Source organism: Monodelphis domestica, chromosome 8 (genome assembly GCF_027887165.1).
Source record: "Monodelphis domestica isolate mMonDom1 chromosome 8, mMonDom1.pri, whole genome shotgun sequence".
In the NCBI taxonomy this organism is placed as follows: Eukaryota; Metazoa; Chordata; class Mammalia; order Didelphimorphia; family Didelphidae; genus Monodelphis; species Monodelphis domestica.
The window spans coordinates 33044374-33069871 of NC_077234.1; the positions used below are offsets into that span (position 1 = coordinate 33044374).

Here is a 25498-nt window from a genome sequence, read left to right on the forward strand (position 1 = left end):
AATAAATTGGATCAGATGAGTTTCTGTACCATCATCCTATGTCCTTTAGTGTCTCATCTTTCTCCCAGTCCTGATAGGATTCAAGAATTAAGACTTTTTTTCCTGATGTGAACAAGCTTAATTAATAAGATCAACATCATGAAATAAGAACCTCAAGGGAATCAGTTTAATCTTCATTTTGGGAGTCTAATATCTAAGCATTGTTTCAAATGGGCCATTAATCACAGTCTATGAGTAAGCAAGCTACTTTGAGTATGTTAGCAATTATCTAACCCCTTCCTCTTGTTCACCATAACCAATTCATCACCAAGTTCTATATTTTCTTCATAATCTCTCTCCCAGGCTATCCCTCTTTTCCATTCCCACTTGTGCAGAACCTCATTGTCTCACATCTGGAAAACTACAACATCTGGTTTTTCCGACTCCAGCCTCCCCCCCCCACTCCATTTTCTTAAAAGAATGCTTTCATCAGGGTCAAGAAACCTTCCCTCCTCCCAACTTTAGTGGTTCCTCATTACCTAAAGAGAAAGTCCAAAGGCATTTACAGCTTTCTACAACCTGGCACCAACCTACCTTTCTAACCTTATCTCATTTCTGAGAGAAAATGAAGCTTTGGTTTTGCCAATCTAGCTATCTTCTAAACGGAACATGGTCATTTCTGACTCTACATCTTTGCTCATATTATTTTCCTAACTTGGAATCCCATATCCTACTAAAATTTGCATCCACCCTTCAAGGACCAACTTAGGTTCCATGTTTTCTATTAATTTTCCTTGACCAGTAAACTTCTTCCTCTACTATCCTCCATAAACACACTAGGTGGGCCAGAACATTAGTATGGGACTTAAAAGTTAGGAAGACATGGGTTTGAATCCTACCTTAGATAGCAGTGACTTGTAACTCTGAGCAAGCAAATCAGGTAAATTCTCTGCATCTTAGTTTCCTCATCTGTAATATGGCAACTATAATAGTGCCTAACTTATAGGATTGTGGTAGGGATCAAATGAGTTAGCATGTAATATGCTTTGTAAACCTTTAAAGTGCCATATAAATGCTAGCGATTATTATCTGTACTCTTTAAGTACTTACTTTTTATTTACTAAATGGCTAAGTATTTCAGAGAAGGAACATCACTCTTTTCAGGTTATCAGGGAAGCACTCAACACCCTAACCTCTCTCTTAAACTCCAGGCTACCATCAGCAGCTGTGGGATGGACAGCTCTACGTAGATATACCATCATTTTTTCTAACTCAGTTTATTCAAAATGGGACTATTTTCCCCACTACATTTGACCCTTTCATTTGATCCTTATTTGTATTAAGGGTGCCCCATCCTTCCTGTCACCCAGGGTTCACATTAGAAGTATCTTCAATGGCTCATTCTCTTTTATCTCACATATCCAATCAGTTGCCAAGTTGTCTTATCAGCTGCATGTCCTCAACATCTCTTATAGCCTTCTTCTCTTCACTAAAAAACCTGCCACCTACCTCAGGCTCTTATAACCTCTGTTTTGGACTGTTGTAATAACCTCCTAATTGATCTTCCTACCTCTGTCCCTGTCTGTCTGTCTGTCTGTCTGTCTGTCTGTCTTCCTTTTTCCATACATTCCTCCAGATGAACATAAATTTATTGCACTTAATACTTTTTGGGGCTCCAGACCTGAGATTTCATCGGTGTATTGAGCTCCTTCCCTGATTATGAAACTTCCTTTATCAATAAAGATGGACAACTGCTTAGTATTAGAGAGCTAATTATCTAAGGCCTTGAAAGTAGATGTGATTTGCCAAAATCTATATATTCCAGACAGATCCAAAGCAAGACTTGAACCAGGTCTTCCTGAGACAGAGGCTGATCTTCTCTGCATTATATATTATGTCTCTCTTGTACCTAGCAATTGCCCAAGTGGAAGCTGTCCATTGAGTTGATCAAGTTCTTCCTAGAATTAATTTGTATTATGGTTAGAGATGCATCTCTTAGTACTGTGTCTTCTTTGTCTTCTCTACCTTGCCATGTGATTAAAAAGGCCATGTATTTCTCATTGGATTCATGGTAGTATTACATTAAAGCCAGTTGCAGGCTGGTCAATGGGGTTGGAACTGGCCAGGGCAGTGGAGTTGTGGTAGGGGAAGGTGTTGCTCTTTCCTTGCCTGCCCAATCTTCATTGCTCTACATACTTCTTAATGGTGAAGCCCCTCTGCAAATTCTAATATCTTTCCCATTCAAGAAACATATTCTACGTCGACAGCAGTGAACCTGGTTAAATGGGTCCTCTGGCTGTTTTCCACGACTGTTATTCCCTGATAAGAGCTACAGCAGTATTGCTTGTATTTTAATTTAAACCAAACCTCTGGAAAAGCAATATCTGATTTACAGACATTCTTAAAGAGCATTAGAACTGGGAGGGACCTCTCGAGTACGATTCGTCCATCCTTAGCGTGCCAAAGAGGCTCATGACATTCCCAACCCTGGATTGATCAAAAAGTTTTCACACAGATAATTAGAATTACAGACCCTTGATTAACAATGTCTGCATTCGACCAGGGTGGGGGGAGATGAGTTTACTCAAAGACGAGAATACATTTGCACGATCCCTTTGCTTCTACTGTACCCCTGGCACCTGAGCAAAGTCACTGACATTATTTTCCTGGAAAAAAGAAAAAAAGGTCACTTATCAATACTATTTATTTATTTATCGAGGGGTATTTACTTACAGAGATAATTGTGAAGATCGTGTTCACGACTCCAACTCCAATTGTTGCATAAACTGGTTGTCCCACTCCAGCTGTGTAGAAAATACTGGTGGAATAATAAAAGATCTGAGGGGAAAATGAAAATACCCAATTTTATTAACTCCAAGATGCTTGGGGGACTCCTTTAATCATTTAGGATGTGGGCAATGGTCCTGACTTGACTACAAAGGAATATTTTTAAATTTGAGAATCGTTTCATGTTTCCACCAGTTTTTCTATGTCAATATTCTTTCAACAATGCTATATCATGGAATCATGGGAATCAATCTCCAAAGAATCAAAATTGTGGGTGATTCAAAGGGCAACTGGGAGAACACAGTGGTGGTAAATAGGCTGAAAAATATCATGATTTTCAGAAAAGACATATATGTTATCCAGGGGGTAGCTGGATGGCTCAGAGGATTCAGAGCCAGGCTGAGAGACAAGAGATCTGGGTTCTAATCTACCCTCAGAAACTTCCTAGCTGTGTGATCCTGGGCAAGTCACTTAACTCTTATTGCCTTGGAACCTATACACAGTATTGAGTCAAAGATAAAAGGTATGGATTAAAAAAAGAAATATTATTCAGGAAAATACAGGATTGCAAAAGGAGATGGGCATGTCACAGAGTGAGAACATTATTCAGTTGTTTCAGTTGTGTCTAACTGTGACCTCATTAGGGATTTTCCTGGCAAAGGTATTGGAGCAGTTTGCCATTTCTTTATCTAGATCATTTTACAGATGAGGAAACTGTGGCAAATAGGATTAAGTGACTTGCCCAAGGTCACAGAGCTAGGAAGTGTCTGAGGCCAGATTTCACTTAGGAAGATGAGTCTTCCTGGCTTCAGGCTCAACACTCTGTTCACTGTGCCACCTAGTTACCTGAAATTGAGAATGGGGCACATAAATGGACATCTTGAGTCCTTCTCTGGTCCCCAGAGAAGGTTTAAAAAAGAAAAGCAGAAGATGATATTTTAGAGCCTGCTGTGGCTTCCACAAAACGTTAAAGAAATGGAAGAAGGCTTTGAACATGGACACCTTGAGTCTTGGTCTTGTACTCACAAAAGGTTAAAAGAGGTCCGGGAAGGCTGAGCACACTGGAGTAGCTTAAAGGAGGACATGAACAGAAATCACAACAAACTTGGACAATGGAAGAATGGCCCACTCATATCACATCATGGACCCATCTGGTGAAGTTTCAAAATACTTTGTAGAATCATGGAACCATTTGGGGACCGTTAGAAGTGAGCTCATAATTAGTCTCCCTCCTCCTGTACCTAGGCAGATGTCATAAAATAATCTTCATTAGATACCACAATTCCCTTAGTGTTTGACTAATTTTATTGAAAAGTCCATCCTCGTTGTTTAATGTGAACCTCCTCAGCTAGAATTCAGTCTAATGACTTTGTTCTACTCTCATTGCAATTAAAGAAGCCGCCTTCTGATAGGCTTAAAAATTATATTACAATTTAGCCTTTCCATTTCCAATATAACTTGTCCTATTTTTCTCACCATTCTCTACAGTCAGGACAACTCTCAGAGCAATGTAGGACCTCTTAGGGGAAGGAGCCTGGGTAAATCTCCCTGTGGGCTATATTTGAACATTTCTGGATAGGTGAAATCAGCTTCAAATGATGATTAGAGGGAAGAAGGAAGGTCAAAATGGTGCCATACAGCCAAAGGATGAAGTGTGAAGGTAAATTAGGAAGTGGATGATGGCAATGTTTATCACTTGATTTTATATATCGATCCCTCTTTAAATATAGCAATGTATTCTATATCTAATATAAAACTGTGTTTTGAAAGAAATTTAATTCTGATCTTACATGCCCCCAAAAGAGCATGTGGGACCCAAAAAGAGGATTCTATGTGAATCCATAAATCTTCATTTCATACCATTTTCTACATAATATATCTACACATGATTTTCAAAACTGTCCATATATAAATATATATAGACATGTATATAAACATATATCTGTACTTTGCATATATATGTATAGATATGCATACACCCACATGTGTTTGTGTACGTATATATTTATGTATTTCATCACCATCTGATGGTTATCTCGCTCTTTCCCATGAATGTATCCTTTAGTCACCAAAGCAGCTAAAGGACCCCCACATCAAGGATCCGGAATTTTCCAAATTTGATATACCTTAGGGAGAGAAACCTATTATTATTGAACATATTTTCTCATTCTTGGACAAGGTCTTTCTTTTTTATTGGACCAATTTCTATAGTCACAGATGGAACATGAGCCTTTGTTAGGCTCTTTTTACTTTCTAACTAGAAAAATGATTTTTGTCATTGGAATGTGGAATGGGCATCCCTATCCCCACTTCTAGGGATGATCTGAAAGAATTTTGCATTCTTCTTTGGGAGACATTTGGAGCCAACGTTTACCAATCGTTCTCTTTTTATGACAGCTACTCTTTCTTTCATAGCTTTTTTCTTAAGATGTTTTCCCCCCTTTCTCTCCATTTACCTTGATTCTTCTTTGTCACATCAGCAGGTAAATACCATTTTATCTGATTACCTAAGGAAATGTGGTTTGTGGGAAAAATCATTAGGAACTCACTCCATTGATTCCAGAAAATTGCTGAGCCATATGCAGCATCAGTGCTACCAGAATGGGCTGTCGATAGCTGGCCATGGTGAAAAGCTGAATCATGGAGACTTTCTTCTCACTCGAGGCCTCTTCTTTTTCTTTTTTCATCTCTGTGATGTCCTTAGTGGGGTCACAGTCTCCTCTGAGCCTTTTCAAATCTGTTGCACAAGAGATCATGTTACTTACCTCTTTCACCAGTTGTCACTTGCCCATTATTTTAATTATGCTTATGGAAGAATCATAATGTTTGATACTCTTACTGAGACATTTTAAGGGAATTTTTTTCCATTTGTTAAACTATGCCTAGAACTTTAGAAAAAGTAGAACATTTCCTATCAAGGAAAACAGCTCCCTGGTCTCTGTCCTAGAACCATGAGGGTCTCAGGAACCTTAGAGACTGGGTCTGACCTCATTTTACAGCAGATCCAAAAGAGCTGAACTTCAGAGGTCTCCTGTTGGCTTTGAGCTTGGACCCTGGATTTCATTAGGATCATGCACTCACAACTGCAAGATTCCCTCTGTCAATGCAAATCAATACTTACTTACTCCGCCATTTATAATCTTAGATTGCCAGGTGTCAAGGGGAATGGAGCTTAAATGACCAGGGCCAGTATGGATCAGAGGCCAGGCTGGAAGCCAGCTGTACCTAACCCACAGACTGACTCCCTCACCTATGCCATGCCTTTCTGGGGGTAACTGACTCATGACAAATAATTATAATAACTAGCCCTTAGGTAACACTTGAATATATACATGTGTATCTACATGTATAAAATCTGTTTTGATCCATGTATATGTGGAATCTGTTTTGATGCTCATAACAACTTCGGGAAATAAGTACATTATTATTCCCATTTTACAGATGAGAGCTATTAAGTGACTTGCTCCATGCCACATAGCCATTATGTGTCAGAAGCCAGACTTGAACCAAGGTGTTCCTGATTCCCAGGTGGACTCCCTGACCGACCACTGTGAAATGCTACCACTCTATGTTTGATTTGTTGTCCCTTGTTTAGTCATATTCAGCTTTTTTGTGACTTGCATGGAGCATGGCTAACCATAGGGTGTTCTTGTCAAGGATACTGGAGTGGTTCACCATTTCCTTCTCCAGTGGATTAAGGCAAACAATTAAATGAAAGTGACTTGCTTGGGATCACACAGCTAGTGAGTGTCTAAGGTCAAATTTGAACTCAGGTCTTCCTGATCCAAGACTCAGTACTCTATCCATTGAGCCACCCAGCTACCTTGAATATATATTAAGCATTTTGCTATAGAGTTCTTAATAAAATTTTTGGCCCAGGCTAGAGGGTAAAGCTGGTGGTTACAGAGCAGTTTTTCCTCTACATGAATATAACTAGCTCATACAGGGTTTGAATAAATGGTAACTTTCAATGTCATCAGTTCTCTGCCCAAACCCAGTAAGCTAACAGGTTTAGAGCCTTTAGAATCTATACTAAACAAGATTGTGAAAACCCAACCTCTGCCTTTCCATCAGGTTTTTGAGCTATATTGCCTGGCATGTCATGATCCCAGAATTAGAATTGTCATGAATGAAATAATAAACTCCCCCTTCCTACCTTGGGCAACTCACTCTTTTTGGCCTCAGTTTCCTCATCAGCAAAATTAGGGGTTTGGACTAGAAGACTTCTAAGGTCCTTTCCAGTTCTAAATTTGTAATCCTGTCATTTGAGAAGTAGCCTCAGATAACAAAAACTTAGCTTATATATCTGGAATTATCTTGGTTTGTTCTAATTGTGGCTCGTGACTATTTGCAGATGAAGAACCACATTCCCCAATCCCATTTTCATTGCATCGGCGGTGTCTTCCCCCTGGGAGCACAGTTAGCTGCTTGCCTTCATCTGGAGGGGGTCCTTGGCTAGTATTGTAAAGCAATGTTGTGCTTACAGATGATTTTCCAAAATGAAAACACAGAAAAGCTCATTTAGGAGAATAACTGAATAGTTGAGGGTCTTACTCGTTTTGGCTTTGCTCTCTTCTCCCAGCTTAATGTAAAGGTATCTGGGGCTCTCTGGACAGAAGAACAGTAACAGGCACTGAAGGACAGCGGGCGCACCAGATAAGCCAAGCAGAACAGGCCACATGTCATCATTGCCCAGGATGAAGTCAAGTCCAATGACCTGAAAAAGATAGACCCACCTCATGTTTCTTAGGCAACAGACTGAGGCCATTGACTCATAACCACTTGCTATATTGGCAAGTTGTATGCTTGTCGTCTCTCAACCCACACGAAGTGGAACCATTTTACTAATCTGCCTGCTCTGAGCACAGCTGGTAGGTGAAAATTAAGGTGGGAAGAATGGTGGAATCTTTGTGTTGTTGAGGACCCAGAAGCCCTTTATCCTTGGACCCAGCCCTTCTATTTCCTTAATGATTTCTTTAAGCTAACTGAACTCCAAATGGACAATGGCGAAAAAGAGGAGTAAAATTGGAACTGAAAATACTAGGGGTAAGGCAGATGGCATTGGGAATGGACATACCCTGCCAGTCAAATGCCCATGGGCACAGACAAAAATGGTGCCTTCCACCTCTCAGAACTGGTCCTTTTTGGTGCTGGAGAGAGCTGGATATTGGCTTCCTGCGTACAGTTTTAGAGCTAGGAGGGACCTTAGAAGCCATCTAGTCTATCGCCTTCATTTTACTGATTAAGGAAAGTGATGTCCAGAAAGGTACAGGTGTTAGCCCAATATTTCATGGAGTGGGGGTAAGTGGCAGAGCCTGTATTTGAAGAGGGGTCCTCAGACTCCAAGCCTACTCTCCCCACTGACTCTTCAGGCATCACTCTCACAGTGTAATGAAAATAGGCAAGGAGAGAGGAGACCAGCCCTCTTGTTCTGACTGCTCATAGCACCAATTAGTCGAGAGATGACATCATGCAATTCATTTTACCTTTCTGTCTCAGTTTATTATTTTTTATTTGTTGATTGAGGATTCTCCTAAGTGTACTACTTCATCAAAGTATCAGATGAAACAAAATATGTTAAAGATATATATATTTCCACATTTTAAAGTATGGAAAAATACCACTGTAAGTAAGCTAGAGGAAAATAAAGTTGAGCAATCTCTCAGATCTACTCAGTAGTTGCCCCCTCATGTCCAGAACCTCTTTGTCTTCACCAGAATAATCACGATTATTTTGGTCACATGCTATTGTTCTTTACCTGACTGACAAGAATCCCTGTGACGATGGCCAACTGGTGTAAGGTTCCCAGAGCACCTCGGAGAGATGTGGGAGAGATTTCACCAACATACATTGGAACCAGTCCCGACACCAGACCTGAATGAAACAAGAAGACAATTGAACACATCGAACACAGTTTGGCCAAACAATGGTGAATGAAACAAAAGCTTAGAGATCCACTGTGACAACACTGCTCAGTGTCTAGACATGTGAGTAATATCTAACTATATCAGGAATTACAGCCCTTAGTAAGAGATAGCCTCAGTAGGAGATAGTCCCAGGATTCTGTCATGAACTTGGGGCATTTAAGAAATACCTGTTGGGGACAAATCAATAACATTATTTTATTTTTGTGTGTTTCAAACCCCCCAAGATCCCATTTTATTTTCTGGCAATTAGCACTGTGCCTGACACATAGTACTGTCACTCAGTCGATTCAGTTATGTCTTGACTCTTCATGACTCCATTTGAAGTTTTCTTGGCTGAGATGCTGGAGTAGTTTGTATTTCCTTCTCCGGCTCATTTGATAGATAAGGAAAATGAGGAAAACAGAGTTAAATGACTTGCACAGGGTTCTACAGCTAGTAAATGTTTGTGGCCAGATTTGAACTCAGGAAGATGAGTCTTTGGCCATGAGGAAGAAAGAAGAATAAAAGATGAATGGGGCTTTGAAAATGGGTTTCCAGGAAGATGGCAATGCTGCCAATACAAACAAGGAAATGTGGATGAGAGACAGGTTTAGTGGTGAAGATAATGAGTTCAATTTTGGGCATGTTTAATTTGAGGTGCTAGAAGGATAAGGGGAATTATCCAGTCGTCCTTTAGGGACATGGGACTGGAGCTCAGGATAAAGATGAAAGGGACTTGACAGTCATCATCTAGAGATGAGAATTTACCTGGAGTAGCATATAACTGTTAAGAGAAAAAGTAGAGAGAAAAGAACAAAGTGAAGGACAGAGCCTTGGAGGACATTCATTCTAGAAGGCCACAAGGTAGATGGAGAATGACATAGAGTGGTCAAACAAGAGGAGAACCAAAGAATCTCAGTGTCACAGATCTAGGGGAGCGGCAAATATCCCTGGGGGTGGGAATGGTCAACAGGGTCACAAAGTCCAGGGAGGTCACAGAAAATGAGAACTGAGAAAAAAGACCATTGAATTTAGCACTGGGAGGACTGTTGGTGGTGTTATAGAGAACAGTTTCAGTGGAGCAGTGGAGTTGGGAGCCAGATTGAAAGGAGTGAGAAATTAGTGTTTGATGAGGAAGCAGAGGCAATATGTAGGTGATCCTTTCTTGTAAAGGAAGGATCCTCCCTCTTGTTCACTTGTGTTGCATGGCATATAACTACATATGCTCTATTCATAATATGCAAGCTCTCTACACTCCTTAAATTCCTTTCTCTTTTTGATCACTGTATCCACAGATGTCCAAGAGCTATATAGTTCTGTTCATCTCAGGGTCTATGAAGACATGGCTTTCTAATCCTTTCTTCATGCCAGCCCTCCAATTTACACAAGAAAAAAGTTATTAGACAAAGAGTGAAGAAAGAGCAAAGTTTCTAGATTTGAGATCATGTCATTTTTTTCATTCTCTTATCACATAATAATCTTTTTTTTTAACCCTCACCTTCCATATTGGAATCAATACTGTGTATTGGTTCAATGGCAGAAGAGTGGTATGGGCTAAACAATGGGGGTTAAGTGACTTGCCCAGGGTCACATAGCTGGGAAGTATCTGAGGTCAGATTTGAACGTAGGATCTCCCGTCTCTAGGTCTGGCTCTCAATCCACTGAGCTACCCAGCTGCCCCTCACTCAATAATCTTCTGATAATAGTTGGCAACCATCTTCCTGAGTATTGATCCAACTTGGAGGCTGGGGGATAGACTAGATGATGTCTTAATCCCTTGCATATCTGAATAACTGTTAAGGTATTATATAAAATTTATCTCTAGCCTGAAAATTTGAGGGAGTATCAGTTTTGACCTGATTGGTGACATATAATGCTCTTTAACTCTAATGTGAATATTTTGGGGAGTATAAGTTTTGACATATAAAACCTGTTGGCTCCAGCCTGAATATTTTGGGGAGTATTCATTTTGACTTGATTGGTAGCTAAAACATTTCTTTCTTTCAATAATTTCTTCCCTCTTTCTGTCTTCTTTGATATTAGGCTTTCTGAAAGATCATCATTTGAAAAGAGGACTCTTTTTTTCTCCTCTTCTAAATCAATATTAACTGCCCATGGGACAGACCAGGTATCTAAAGAATTTGAAATGTCAACCCAGTAACAACTGATAGGAAAATGTGGGATCATTCTTTATCTATTGACTCTTTGCCATTTACAAACATGTCCAGACCTTGTTCATCTGAAAAAATTCACATCTTCACTTGATCCTTCCATTCCTTTAGTCTAATGTCTTCTATTTAGCCTTCCTTTCACCTCCCAGGAAAAATAGCTGTCTACAATTGGTGTTTCCATTTCCTCTCCATCACTCTCCTCCAACCATTGTAACCACTTGAGTGAAATTGTTCTCTCTCAGGTTATCAATGGCCTTTTATCCATTCTCATCCTTTTTGTTGATTCTACCTCTACAATGCCTCTCACCTATAATGTCTCTCCCCTCATTTGGCCATCACTTCAGTTCAAGCCCTTATCACCTCTCACAACTGAACTCATTATCTTCCCCACCAAGCAAACGGAAATAACTGATGGATTGTCTCCTCACTTCGTTTCTCTGCTCTCACATCTATCCTCCACCTAGCAGCCACTATCTTTCCAAGCTACAGGTCTGACCATGTTGTCTCAGGCTCAACACATTCCAGTGACTCCTCATTATCTCTAGGATGAAGTACAGATTTCCCTCTTTGGCATTTAAGTCCATTCACAACCTGGCTCCAACTGATCTTGCAAGACTCGGTTTATAGACTTTTTCTTCATATGCTCTAGGTCCAGCCATACTGGCTCTTTTGCTATTCCCCACATGTACCTACATTTCATTCTTTGTAGGAAGCCGTCCCCTTGCCTGGAATGCACTCACTCCTTAGTCTGCCTCTTACAATGACAGATTGTCTTTAACACTCCATTTAGGCTCCATCATCTACACATGCTCTTACCTTAGCCCTCCAGCTACTGGAACCTCCCCCAATGACATTTTATGTATATGTTTGGCTTATTTGTATAGACAGGATCTCCACTGGTAGACTGAAAGCTCCTTAAGGACAGGTACTGGTTCACTTCTCTTTGTATCCCCAGTACCCAGTCCAGTATCAGGCACCTATGAAATGCGTATGTAGTAATAATATTGTCATATGACATAATGTGATGCTGATATAATGTCATTAATATAAATATATCACAGTATAAAATGACATGTGCTATCACATAAAAATATAACAGTGTAAAACAACACGATGTAATATAATGTCACATATAATATGATGTTATTTTGCCTCACAGCATGCTCTGACTTCCTAATATGATGTTATGATAAAATATGATATACTATAAATACATATTGAATTTAGAATTTTTAGTGAGGAGAGTTCTTGATCAGGATGACCTAGGTGACACTATAGTGCCTTGGGTGCTGAGCCTGGAGTCAAACTCCTCTTCCTGAAATCAAATCCAGCCTCAGACACTTACTAGCTGGGTGACTCTGGGTGAGTCACTTAACCTTGTTTGCCTCAGTTTCCTCATCTAAAAAATGAGCTGGAGAAGGAAATGGCCAACCGCGCCAGTATCTCTGCCAAGAAAACCCCAAATGGGGTCATGAAGAGTCAGACGTGGCTCTCCAGTCAAGATGAACTACAACAATAACAATAATTCTTAATCAAAGAATAAGCAAGTATGTGGGGAAATAGACTTTTTGAGATGAGAAAATTTTATTGGTGAATCTATAATTATGGATTTAGACTATTTGGTGTGAATTTATGATCACTGAAAATAGTGAATCTCTTGAAGTGGTCACATTATTCAGATTCACCCTGTACGTTTCCATTGGTCTGGAATTGAGGACCCTATTTGCCTAATTATGACTTTGAACGGTGTGAACTCAAATCCACGGGACCACTTCAGGGTGCTATTATTCATCCTTATCGGGACCTCTCTGTACTGTAGCACCCATTCTGAGATTTGTCCTTCAACTCTAAAGACTCACAATATAAACTAGAAACTCTGGCAGGGTCAACGACATGCACTTTGCTATTTCTCTGTAGATATCTTTTTGATAAACTCTTGCTTACAATGCTCTCATGTTTACCCAGGGTGAAGTGAGGGAGAGCTTTATAATTTAGTTCCAGCTCATGAGCATTTCAGGCTTTTGCTGAATTCGCCTGGTAATGGGAAATCTCAAATAGCTTTCTCTATTCTGTAGGTTAAAACACTACTCAACATTTTTGATTCCATTTTTCTAACTCGTCACTCTCTACCAAGAGTATCTCCTCATTTTCTCCCTAAATAGGAATGAAGACCAAAGACAGATGGGGAGGGGGTTCCATAGACATTAGTGTTCCAAAAGGAAGCTGTAGTTTGCGGTCATGGAACACAGTAAATGAATTAAAAAGCAAAACAAAACCTCTTCAGCGGCAGGTTGGGAGAACCAGAGCTTCCTCGCTGTACAGAACTTAGAGATTGAAGATGGGGCTCATTTATTTTTCTCACTGATTGAGCAAATGTGCCCTCTGCCTGGTCTTGGCTGATCTGTTGACTCAGGAAATTAAAAAAAATTGCTTCTAAGAAGCTGCCTGTCCAGCAGTGATTCTCACGCCCTTGCCCAGCTTCTAATCCGACACAAGGTAAGGGTTGGTTTCTTTCTTTAAGGCTATTCCAACAAAAACACTAGAAGCAACTTACCACAATACAGTCCTGAGATGAATCTACCTGAGATGATAAGAATGTGAGATGGTCCAAATTTAGCTATTGCCATCAAGACAGCTCCAATCAGTGAGAGACTGTTTGCAGCCAGCATTCCTTTAATTCTAGAATTAATTAAAACAAAATGTGCAGAAGTCTTAAGTTCAGCACTAAAACAAAAATACTAAATTTTTTCTTTTAATGGCTTTCAACAATTTCTACTTTCCCATCTCCTGATTTGAGCTGGACTTCAGGGGCTAAAGGAGAACTTCTTAGCCTCAGTTTTTACTTTACCGATCTTTAGTGAAACTGCTGGAGGATTAACAATATATTTGTTGCAATTTTAGGCTGTGTGGATAGAGGTAACATCTGTCCAGATGGAAAAATGGAAATACAAAGAGAGGGTTCACATTTTTCCAGAAAGATGTGGGGGCTCCAAACGAAGCTTCTGGATGTGCCTGGTTTGACTGGGTCAAAGGAATCCTCATATAGCTCTTAAAAAAATTATCCTACTGAGCAAAGCCCTGAGATAAGTTCTTGTTTTCGCCTCACTCTATGTTTCTAACAGAAAACATTCTTCTAGAGAGAGCAGAGGTATCCAATTAGGTTTTAGTGATGGTTGCTAGGCAACTATTTGTTGTAAGTTAATTAAATTCTAGCTGCTTCTAACAGATTTGAGGGGTCCAGGGGAGGAATGATTAAAAAACTGGTCAGCAGGGAGGCTACAGATGGGGAAAATGACAGTAATGGGCCTTTCACTCAGGCCAGAGTGTCAGATCACGTATTCTTTTTAAACTTAGGTGCAGAGGGAAGAGGGAACAGAGGAACTGGAAGGACAACTGGACCCCTTCTCCTGAGAAATGATAATCAGGCAATTTTATCCCACTGGAGAAAAATAAAGACTAAAGAGCAGAAGTTGCTTACGAGGGCTTTTGATGCCAAACTCCCTTGAAATCCTGAAGAATTGGGAGCTGGGTGCATTCTACACCCCAAAAGGCTTTCAACTCTTAATAAAAGATTCTAGGCAGGTTAGAAAGATGTTTTCTTCTGTGGTCTCAAAGATGGTCAGGATTTGATTTAGGAGTAATTGAAAAGAGAAGATTCTTTTTTAAACTTTCCATCTTAATACTGTGAATTGATGCCAAGGCAGAAGAGTGGTAAGGGCTAGGCAATGAAGGTCCAAGGTCATACAGCTAGGAAGTGTCTGAGGTCAGATTTGAACCCAGATCCTCCTGTCTCTAGGCCTGGCTATCAATCCTCTAAGCCACCCAGCTGCCCCTGAAAATAGATGATTCTTGAGGAAGATACATTATTGTACTTACATGTTCATATTTCTCTAAATAGAATCCTCCCTCTAAATCAGGGACTTTGAAACTAGCATACATAAAGAGATTTCAAGGGATTCATGAATTTGTTCCTTAAAAATATTTTGCTAACTGCTATTTCAATATGATTGGTTTCCTCTATAATCCTATATTTTATTTTATGCTTTAAAACATTCTGAGCAGTCCACAGGCATCACTAGATTTCTTCATGACATGCAAAGAAGTTAAGAGCCTTTGCTCTAAGTGAAATCATCCCTTAACACGAGCAAATGTGTTTTATTGTTCAAATAGCTTGAAATTTTCATAGAAAGAGCATAACTGGCAGGGCTATATGCTCCTCAAGAGCAGAGACCAGACTGTTTTTCATATTTGTCTCTCCTTGAGATAACATGGTATCTTGCATATAGTATGTTCTTAATTAGTGTTTATTTAACTTGATTTTGAAATCAGGCTATATCGTCTGTGACTCAGTTTCCTGTGCCTGGGGGGAGGCTAAGCCCTTTGGAACATTGACATCATCTAAGCATCATTGTTCACTTAGTGGCCATTTATTCAAAATAAAAGCATGATAATTCAGAAATAAACAGCCTTTAGAATAATAGCCTTATCAATCAGAAGCTATAAAATGCTCTTAAATATCACCGATGTCTTTTGCATGTCTCCAGAGAAGGAAGACAACCAGGCAAAGAGTCTTTTATGCAACAAATACACGAGAAAAAGAGAATCTGCAAGTTGAAGTTGGAAGGGACCTCTGAGGTCTAAACCTACTGCAACGTATACAACTTCACCAGTGAACTACTGAGAGTCTCCCTCAATGTATCACAGAAGACGCTCCTTTTGGGAAAGATATTTTACTCCTGCATCTTTGTCTGGAGGTCTAGCCTCTAAGCTCATTGAGGTAATTGGACCAGATAATCTCTGAAGTCTTTTGGTCCTCTCACATTCTATCAGGCAATGAATACATTTGATGAGGCTCCAGTTGTTGGAAGTTGCCATTAGACATTCTAGACTTTGGGCCATGGTGGCCAGTCTGTATTAAACGATGAAACAGAGATGCTAAAAAGTTTATGTCTGACCTTTGGGGGATTAAGATGTTTAAAAAACACTAAGATCTTTCAGGCGAATTAGTTTAATCAACTACTTGATTAGAATAATTAGGACAAATGTGGTAGACCAATTGAAAAAATCTTTGTTTTAAGGATTCCAACCTAAAACTGGATCAAATATCCATGATAAAAGGACTGTTTTGCCTCTTTATATTATAGCATAGCCCATCCTACAAAATGAAGAAATATAATTTGAGATGTTATCCTTTAATCAAGGCAAGGAATTTTGACACTGAAGGTGATTATTTCCTTAAAACTGCTAAGAGCCTCATTGTGCTAAATGACAACAAGCTCAGGCACGAAAGGAAGAAACTGTCATCATTTTTAAGATGCCAGACAGGAAAGCCTTATAATTTATAGCAGGTTTTAAAAAAGCCTAAATAGCTAAACATCTTGTCACCATTAGACCTATTCTTCTGATTTAAAAATAAAGAATTCTGCAAAGAGGTAAATTGTCTTTTCTTGAAAAATCCAGAGTTTGCTTCCTTATGAAGTAAGAGAAAGGAAAACAGTTTTAGATGGCACATCCCCAAATGAATGAGTCAAAGTCTACAGGATACAGTAGACTAAGAGGTATGTTCTCTCTGCCAAGAAATACCATCAGAAAAGTAGGATTTAGAGTTGGAAAGGATCTTAGAGATCACCTACTCCAAACCCTTCATCCCTCATGTGACAGTCAAGGATCCAAAGGAGAAATGATTTGAGAAATGGAAAAATTGTTCTACTCTTCTGCGGTAACATAAACTGGTCAATATGGTCAAAGGGGCAGTGTGGTGTGGGAGAGAATCACTGGACTTGATTTCAGAAGACAGGCTTCTCTGATTTCTATCTGTATGACCCTATGCAAATCTTTTAACCTCCCTAATCTCCAGTTTCTTTATCTGTATATTAGGGGTGAAAATACTGGTAACTAACTGCCTGTTGGGGATGTTTTATTATGTGCTTTGAGAACCATAAATCTCTAAGTAAAGATGTGGAATTATTATGTGGGATACTTTTTGTGATGGGGACTCAGGGGAACTAGTTTCATTTTTTTTAAAGCCCTTACCCCATCTTAAAATCTGTGTATTGGTTCCAAGGCAGAAGAACAGTTAGGGCTTGGCAATGAGGGCTAAGTGACTTGTCCAAGGTCACACAGCTAGGAAGTGTTTGAAACCGGATGTGAACACAGGACCTCTTAGCTGACTTTCAATCTACTAAGTCTTGCAGCTGGCCCTAATTGATTTCATCTTAACGAGAATTGTTCTGGAATTTGGGTGACCAAGATGCTGAATTCTGTTATAAACGTGAGAATCTGGGCTTTATTTGGTGTAATGTAAACCTGAGCTAACTTCAACATGCCTTACACAAAAATCTAAAACCAGCCTTGAAGATGGGTTTGAAATAATTTGAAAATGAAATGTAATCTATCCCCCCAAAACAATTAGTACTAACAAAATGAACATAATCACTATGTCCTTGTGCTTAGCACTCAAGCAACCATCATACCTTCCTAGTTTGTCCCCTAACCATCCTCCAAAGAATGAGGCAATCATTCCACCAACTGCAAAGATGGACACAGACAGGGACCAAAACATGGTGACTATGGCAGTGGATGGGTCTGGATCAGTTTCTTCTTCTTCATAATTAATTGTTGGCTGCAGTGTGGGCACATGCATTTCAGTAGAGTTGTGAAGTTCATGTTCATCCAGAGGGACAACCAGCAAATGCCTGTAGTGGGCTACAATGATCTAAAGAAGGAAAGGAAAGCAAAATAAAACAGAATATTAGATAATCAGGTTGGACTCAGGATCTGTCTTCTCAGTGAATTATAGGAGTGGATGCTTTCTCCCTTCCCAGATTCCTAGCATTTATTCATTCTAGATGTGTTTTAGGTTCTTGTAGAATGTAAGCTCCTTGAGGGTCAAGGATAACTTCATTTTTTGTCTTTGTGTCTCTATTGCCTAGAACAGTGTTTGGCACTTAATAGGCTAATAATTAATGTTTATTGATTTACTTATATTGTAAATATCTGATTGACTTAGTGAGTTGATATTGATTTTTGTTGTCCCATCAAAAAAGACTCACTTAGCCTTAAAAGAAGGTGGGATGGTTTTGTAGCATGAGGGACAGCAAATCAAGAGAACATGGGCTGCATTGGCAGTCTGAGAATATTAAAAGAACTAGAGGGAGGCCTCCACACATTGGGTAGATACTCTGTGGAGGAAATGTAGGAGCCATGTAAAAACTCATGAATGGGATGCCATCTATATTGGCAATAAAAGAAGGAAGGAAGAAAAGAAAGAAGGGAGGGAGAGAAGGAGGAAGGAGGAAGGAGGAAGGAAGAGAGGAGGAAGAAAAGGAAGAAAGAAAGAAGGAAGGAAGAAAAGGAGGAAAGAAAGAAGGAAGGAAGAAAGGAAGGAAGGAAGGAAAGAAAGCAGGAAAGAAGGAACAAAGGAAGGAAGGAAAAAAGAAGGAAGGGAGGGAGGAAGGAGGAAGGAAGAGAGGAGGAAGGAAAGGAAGAAAGAAAGAAGGAAGGAAGGAAGGAAAGAAGGAAGAAAAAAGAAGGAAAGGAAGGAGGAAGGAAGAGAGGAGGAAAGAAGGAAGGAAAGAAAGAAGGAAGAAAAAAGAAAGGAAGGAAGGAAGGAAGGAAAGAAGTATTGGCCCTGTACCAGGCACTGTACTATGTACTTTACAAATGTTATCTCATTTGATCCTCACAACATTCCTAGGAGATAAGTACTATAATTATCTTAAGAAATGGAGGCAAATAGAGTTTAAATGACTTGCCCAGCATTATACAACTAATAAATATTTGAGACCACCTTTGGACTTAGGTCTTCCTGACACCATATTAAGCACTTTAAAACTATACTAGAGGCAGCTACTTGGTGCAGTGAATAGAGCAGTGCTCCTGGAGTCAGACTTAAGTTCAAATTTGGTCTAAATATTTATTAGTTGTGTAACCCTGGGCAAGTCATTTAACCTCTAACTGCCTCTGTTTCCTCATCTTTAAAAATGGGAATAATGATAGCACCTTCCTCTCAAGATTGTTGCAGAGATCAAATAAGATAACATGGAAAATGCTTTGCAAACCTTAAGGGGATATCTATGCATATATGTTTATTATTATTATTATTATTTGTAGAGGGAGCATTCATGCCCAGGAGATATGCTGAAGTATTGACATATATTTTGCTGTTTATTTTGGTAAAGGATTTTGAAATCGTAATGGCACTCTTCTTGCATAACTGTTTAAACAGAAACTGGGAAGAAGATGAATGGAAAAGAGCATTGATTTCGAGGTCAGGAGATCTGGCCTCTTGTTCTGGCTTTGGTTCTGTGCCCTTGGCTGAGTTAGCCAATCATTGTACCTGTTCATTTCTCCAGTTCATGGGATCAGAAGCTGTACTGGCCACCTTCCTCAGAGTACGGCAGTGGTGACTTGGAGATCATGATAGGAAAGCCAAATTTCCAGTTTAAGAAAATACTTTGAATCTAGTACAGCATGACCTAGTGGAGTGGACATTGGCTCTACAGTCAAAGGACCCGAGTTCAAATCTCAGCTGTAATGCTTACTGCCTGGGTGATTTTTGGCAAGTTATTGGCCTCCCTAGATCTCAGTTTTTAATCTGTAAAATGAAGGACTTCGACTAAATGATCTCTGAAGTCCCAAACTACTGGGCAAATTGCTAAGCTTCCATGTGGTCGGTTCTGGGCGAGGTCCCAGTCACCCAGCTCGCAGAGATGATCTCTCTCATCCACATTCTCATCCACAATGAAGCCCTCATTCACAGAACTCCTCAAGAGATACACTCACAGACTCCAGCACGTAGCCTCGCTCCATTCCATCTACGCCTAACCTGGTCAAACTGCAATCGCCTCCTGTGCGGCCAATCGCCAGGAAGAATCTCTCCTTTCAGGGCTCTCCACAAGCACTCTCCTTCCCTGTGTGGCTCTTTTATTCAGCCTCTGTTCTATGGAAGGGTTTGGAGGCACCCGGTAGAAACTGCACTGACCTTAGGACTAACATTTTGGTCTTATAAAAGGGCTGCGATTGTCTAGGAGATTTGGGGATGGGGTTAGAAGAAGAGGATATGTCGTGCGGCTATCAGACAATAACAATTTCCACTCCACAAGAGTAATAAATCCATGCCTCAGTTTCCACAGAGTCCCACCTGTCTGGGACTGGAGAGGAAAAGGACTGGGTTCTAATGAGGGGTGTTATCTCAAAGCTTCCTGGGAAGAAGTCCATTTTATTCTGGATCCATGAATAAGGAAGGGGTTAACGAGAACATCTCAATAAAGCTAATTTCTGTAAAGCTTGGGATCACACTATGAAAATCCTGCATCAGACAATGTAAAAAAATAAAAAGATAACTTTCTCTGGAACCTCCGAGAGCTTGACAGCACCATTCGTCTTTGTAGTAATTGTGTGCGGTAAGCAATGAGAGGTAGTTACCCTTCTGGCTTAATGGAAAAACAAACCCAAACCAAACTAGGGTGAGCTGGCAGCCCTCCTTCCCCTCCAAAATCAGGGCCATCAGTTGCAGTCACAGGCTGACACTGATACTCTTCCTGAGAAAATGTTTCTCAAACACGACCAGATTTTGCTTGGTTTTTATTCTTTTGCACATGTGCTATTTCCACTGTGAATTACATGCACTATGAACCTCACCCTCCACCTCTTTCCTTTCAATGCGTTTCCCCTTCTTCCAAGGCAATATGCTGGGTTGGAGGATTTCTGCAGTCTCTTCTAGCTCTCACTCCGGCAATCCCTGCACTCACCAGCCACAGCCCGCAGCTCATGCACAGTGTCACCATCCACAATTCCTTTGCCATCCTTATTTTTCCTTGGGAGTTTTCAATAGACCTGAGGGCAACATGCCGGGGAGACAATTTTTCTCCAGGTTTTCTTTTGTACCTGGGAGTTTCTTATTTCTCATTACCTAAAGAGATGTGAGTGAATGGAGACTTTTTCTCCCCTCCCTTTCCTTAAAACAAACAAACAAACAAAAAAACCCCACAACAACCCTACCATTGTCCACGTGGCATCGTGCCACAAGGAGTTCCATGTGCTGGGGAGATCACTAATGATTATCCTCCTCCTTTACACTGAGAGTTGTCTACTGAGTGTCAGAGTCAAGTTAATTTCTTGGGAAACATGCTTGAAATGCCTGACTGAAGGACAAAGATTGCCCCGTGTCCCTGCACTTGGGTACATTTTATCTCTTGATTACAAATCTATCTGGCAGAAAGGTGATAACACGGTGTCACTGACAAAGAGCTTGGGAAAGGAAAGACGGCGAATCTGGTCTGTAGAAATATTTCACTTGCCTGTTGAGGAGCATTGATCACTCCAAGGTTGTATCCAAACTGGAAGGAGCCCAGCACTGCAGTGAAGACAGCCAAAAGCAAGGTTCCGGTGAACTGGGAATGGAGCACAAGGCAGATTAAAAGACCATAGTAAATTCCTGTCAGCTTCCACACATAATTCTTAAAGGCCTTCGGACTGGGCTGGATCTGTTCTCCTTCTCTGATTCTGGGCACTATGTCCTGTGCATTTGACAGATGTTTTTAATATGGGAATGTTAGAGCGATTAATCATTTCTCCTCTACTGCTGGTGCATTATTAATTCAGAACTAAACTTGGAGATGGCTGGTCCCAGGTGGTTAGTAGCAGACATCTTTCTTTTTCTTATATATATTTTAAACCTTTCCAGTTGGGGCTTCAACGTCAGAATTCTATCTATGAGATGAAGCTTGCAGAGATGGATAATTCTTATGGCTAGCATCAATTCAGTGATAGGAGTGAGGAAATAAAATCAATGACTTAATAACTAGAAAAGGGAAATGAAGGGAAAGTAAATCTAGTGAGTGTCAACTGATTTACAAAAAATGGCTTCGGATCTAGAGAGCAGCGACCAGACATTATAGATCATCACCACCCAGGCAGAGCAAGGATTTTGAACTCCTTTTGGTGTCTGGCAGGTTTGGACCCCAGCACAGAATCATGTTTTTTTTTTTTAATGCTTTCAATAAGACACATAGAATTATAAAGGAAGCCAATCAAAATAATTGGCTTCCTTTATAATTCTTTAAAATAAAATAAAATATAAGATATATTTTAAAAGTTCAGAGGTTGACCCCCAGTTTGAGTCCTTGAATAGAGAAAGTAATCACAAAATTATGGAGCTTGCAAGTGAATAGAGCATTACGGATATCACCGAGAGCTGTCACAATAGGTGACGATTAAGGCTGGGGTTGTCTTCTTTCTCAGTCCCATAGATTAATCAATCATTGTTCCAGAAGCACTTAGCTAGCACCTCAACATATTGATTATAGAGTGATAACCCACGTTTATATATTTACTGTGAGGCCCTGTAAGGTCTTGAAATGTCTTCTAAATTGCCATTGAAAGATTATAATATGTCTAGTTTTATGCTTAATATGGGCTATTATACTCAGATTATTTATTGGAGAGTCTTCAACAGTGTATATGCTCATTTTATCTGGGTCTGGGAAGTGGCTAAAGCTTAGTAGACGACTCCTAGGGCATTGCTTGGAGTAACAGGGAGATTACATGTCTTATCCAGGGTCACACAGCTAATAAATGTTTCTGGCTCCATACCCAGAACTCTAATGACGAAGCTATATTTTATGATAATGATAATAGTTAGGATTATTCCTATGATATTGTCGGTAGAGAATTCCTCCTAATAAAAAGAATCAAGGGCTCCACAACTTACATTTTTATATAGGCATTTGGAATGTTGAGAAAATAAGTGACTTTCTGAGTAATAGACACTTTCTTTAACCACAGAAACAATACATAATATAACATTCCTGACACAACAACCAGGATATGTCAGAGGTAAGATTTAAATTCAGGTCTTCCTGGTGTTTCAGTTCTCTCTCTATCCATTATAATAGGTTGCCTGTTATGAGCATTAGGGATCTATAAATTAACTAGAACAGAAACATTAAACCCATGGCTCTTAAGTGATGCTGAAAATGAACAAAAATATAATTGGGAAATATTTAACAAAATAAATGAAAATATAACAAAACATTAGATAATGTTACATTTTAAAACTAAATCAAAATACATGTATAGTGCAATGGAATTGCTTGTAAACTCTGGGAGGGGGGAGAGAAGAGTGGAGGGAGACAACATGAATCATGGAATCTTGGAAAACTTTGTGTAATTTGTTACTGGAATAAAATAAAGATAAAATTAAAAAATAAAATAAAACTAAATTAATATGTCTCTCATTGAAAGAACGCTATCCACATTCAGAGAAAGAACTGTGGGAGTAGAAACACAGAAGAAAAACAATTGCTTGATCACATGGGTTGATGAGGATATGATTGGGGATGTAGACTCTAAACGATCACCTTGGTGCAATTATCAATAATAGGGAAACAGGTCTTGATCAATGATACATATAAAACCCAGGGGAATTGTGTGTCAGCTATGGAGTGGGGGTAGGGGAAGAGGAGGGAAGGGAAAGAACATGAATCATGTAACTATGGAAAAATATTCTAAATTAATTAAGTAAAAATTTTCAATTAAAAATATATCTCTCACTAGGGAGTCTTATATATGGTTTAAAGGCCCTTGTTTCTATGAGAATGATACCACCAAACTAGAATATCTCATTTCCCAAAAATGACAGGTTATATGGATAATTCTTTTGTATAGTCATCAGTCACCTGTGACTGTTAAAAGAATGTTTGGTCTGGAAGAGGCTCTGTAGTCACCTCTTTCCTCTTTCCACCCTGCTGATCAGTTAGTGACTACAAGTGCCATTTATTTCAAACTCCTCTCTCCAGACTCTTTAAGGGAAGAAGAGATCTCACTCTTAGGATGGGAGAAACCTAAGGAGGTCTTAGAATCTAAGTAATGTGTAGCCAAGTACACACTACCTCAACAACATCCTGGACATGGGGTCATTTAATTTCTCTCCATAGTTCCATTAATGAGGAAGCTGACTCTCTTTGGAAGCAGCTTGTTCTGCTTTGGACAGCTCTGCTGCCCTTGTCCTCATATGGAAGATTTGCCCCTTTGCAATGTTCACTCATTGCTTTTAGTTCCTAGTGATCCAAGCAAAACAAAGCTTCTCCCTCTACTATGGCATGGTCTATCATGAACTTTAAGACTGCCATCATTGGGGGCAGTGAGGTGGATCACTGGATAGAGAGCCAAGTCTAGAGACAGGAGGTCTTGGGTTCAAACCTGACTGTAGACACTTCTTAGCTGTGTGATCCTGGATAAATCACTTACCTCCAATTGCCTAGTCTTTACTGATCTTCTGCCTTGGAATCAATACTTAGCATAGATTCTAAGACAGAAAGTAAGAGTCCCACCAAAAAAATGCCATCACGTCCCCCACTCAAGTGTTTTCATCAGGACTTCCAACCTGACAAAAAACATGGCAAATTCCTTCAGATTCCAAAATCCATTTGGGTTTCATCTCCTAGCTTAATACCACTGCTATACAACTGGCTATCTAAACCTCAGACTCCTACTGAGAGAAGGATTTAGTTTAGGCTTCCAACAAAGATTTGTTTGTTTGTTTCTTCTTCTTCTTCTTCTTCTTCTTCTTCTTCCTCAAGCTTTTCTTAGCTACCAATGGTTTCTTCTTTGATTGTCTTCCTTGGTTTAATCTGCTTGCTCCCAGGGAATCCTATTCTTCCAAAAATAGTATAAGAGCCTCTCCTCACTCTCTGTGGTGGCTGTCCTCTCTTTTTCTATATCCATTCCTCTTCCCTGTTTAACCCAGGCAGGACATCAGGGAAGGCAAAGGAGAGCTTATGAACAGTGTCCTTTTAAATGGAGACATTGCTCCTAAAGTCCTATAACAGATAACGTTTTGAGAAAACTGATTCTACAGTTGAATTAGAGATTAGATGTATAGACAGGAGCTGTCGCTGTCTGTGGTACCTGCACCCACCACTCAAATTCCATCTCTGTAGATGGTGACTCTTTACAGATCCTCCATTGATTTCCCCAGAGTCTGACTCCAAAATGGATCCCATTAAAGGTAGGTTACCTTGTCTTCTGTCATTGTACTGGTCAGGATGCTTTCCCCTAACTGTGGGTCTTGAAGAGCTCCAGGGTGCACAGCTGCTCACTGAGTACATGTCTCTTGGCTCCAGAGAGAAATCTAGTTATACATTGGGAGAGGAGGAGTCAAGGGAAGGGAAGGGAAGGACAGGGAAGGGAAGGGAAGGGAAGGAGGCATGCCTGGAGCGAAGTCCTGAAACTTAATACCACTTACTATTAAGGGGACTGAAATCAATTAACAAGACTCTTTGGCTTTCTGCTTTCTGTTCAAATACCCTCATTTCCCCTGGAATAATTAAGAAAGACCTGAAGAGTGAATTTCTTGGTTATAAATCAAGGAACCAGAGGCTCTTAATTTCTTCTGCATGGTTTGTGTTATAATTGATTTTGGTCAATACCTAACACAGTGTTCACAAACCTGATTCTCAGGAAGCAAATTAACCCGAAAGCAAGTGGGAACAGCTCCATCTCCTGCTAATAACGACATAGAAAGAGTTACATAGAAGGAGAATGTAGGGAGGGACAAAGGTAGTAGCTAGAAGTTGGATTTTCTCTTTTCTCCTGTCCCCTATTTCTTGTCTCATTACCTCTGCCAAGCTGGTGCCCTCTAGGGAGACTTTT

The 25498-nt window shown here is 39.9% G+C and overlaps 1 protein-coding gene across 3 annotated transcripts in view; it reads right to left on the bottom strand.

The window, feature by feature from the left end:
- SLC2A2 (solute carrier family 2 member 2) overlaps positions 1–25320 on the bottom strand; it is a 36029-nt gene extending 10709 nt beyond the window's left edge. Inside the window, exons 1-9 of one of the 3 annotated variants that reach the window (XM_056808050.1) lie at positions 25296–25320; positions 24864–24977; positions 21145–21237; positions 17317–17558; positions 13398–13522; positions 8525–8640; positions 7321–7483; positions 5316–5503; positions 2713–2817 (exon numbers count right to left, since the gene is read on the bottom strand). In XM_056808050.1, coding sequence (XP_056664028.1) covers positions 2713–2817; positions 5316–5503; positions 7321–7483; positions 8525–8640; positions 13398–13522; positions 17317–17558; positions 21145–21237; positions 24864–24878 — 1047 coding nt within the window. In that variant the 5' untranslated portion in view covers positions 24879–24977; positions 25296–25320. Of the gene's footprint in view, positions 1–2712; positions 2818–5315; positions 5504–7320; positions 7484–8524; positions 8641–13397; positions 13523–17316; positions 17559–20595; positions 20681–21144; positions 21238–24863; positions 25011–25295 lie in introns of those variants that run through there. The other 2 variants (XM_056808051.1, XM_001363314.3) reach the window with 2 other exon arrangements.
- Between the last annotated feature and the right edge of the window lie 178 nt (positions 25321–25498).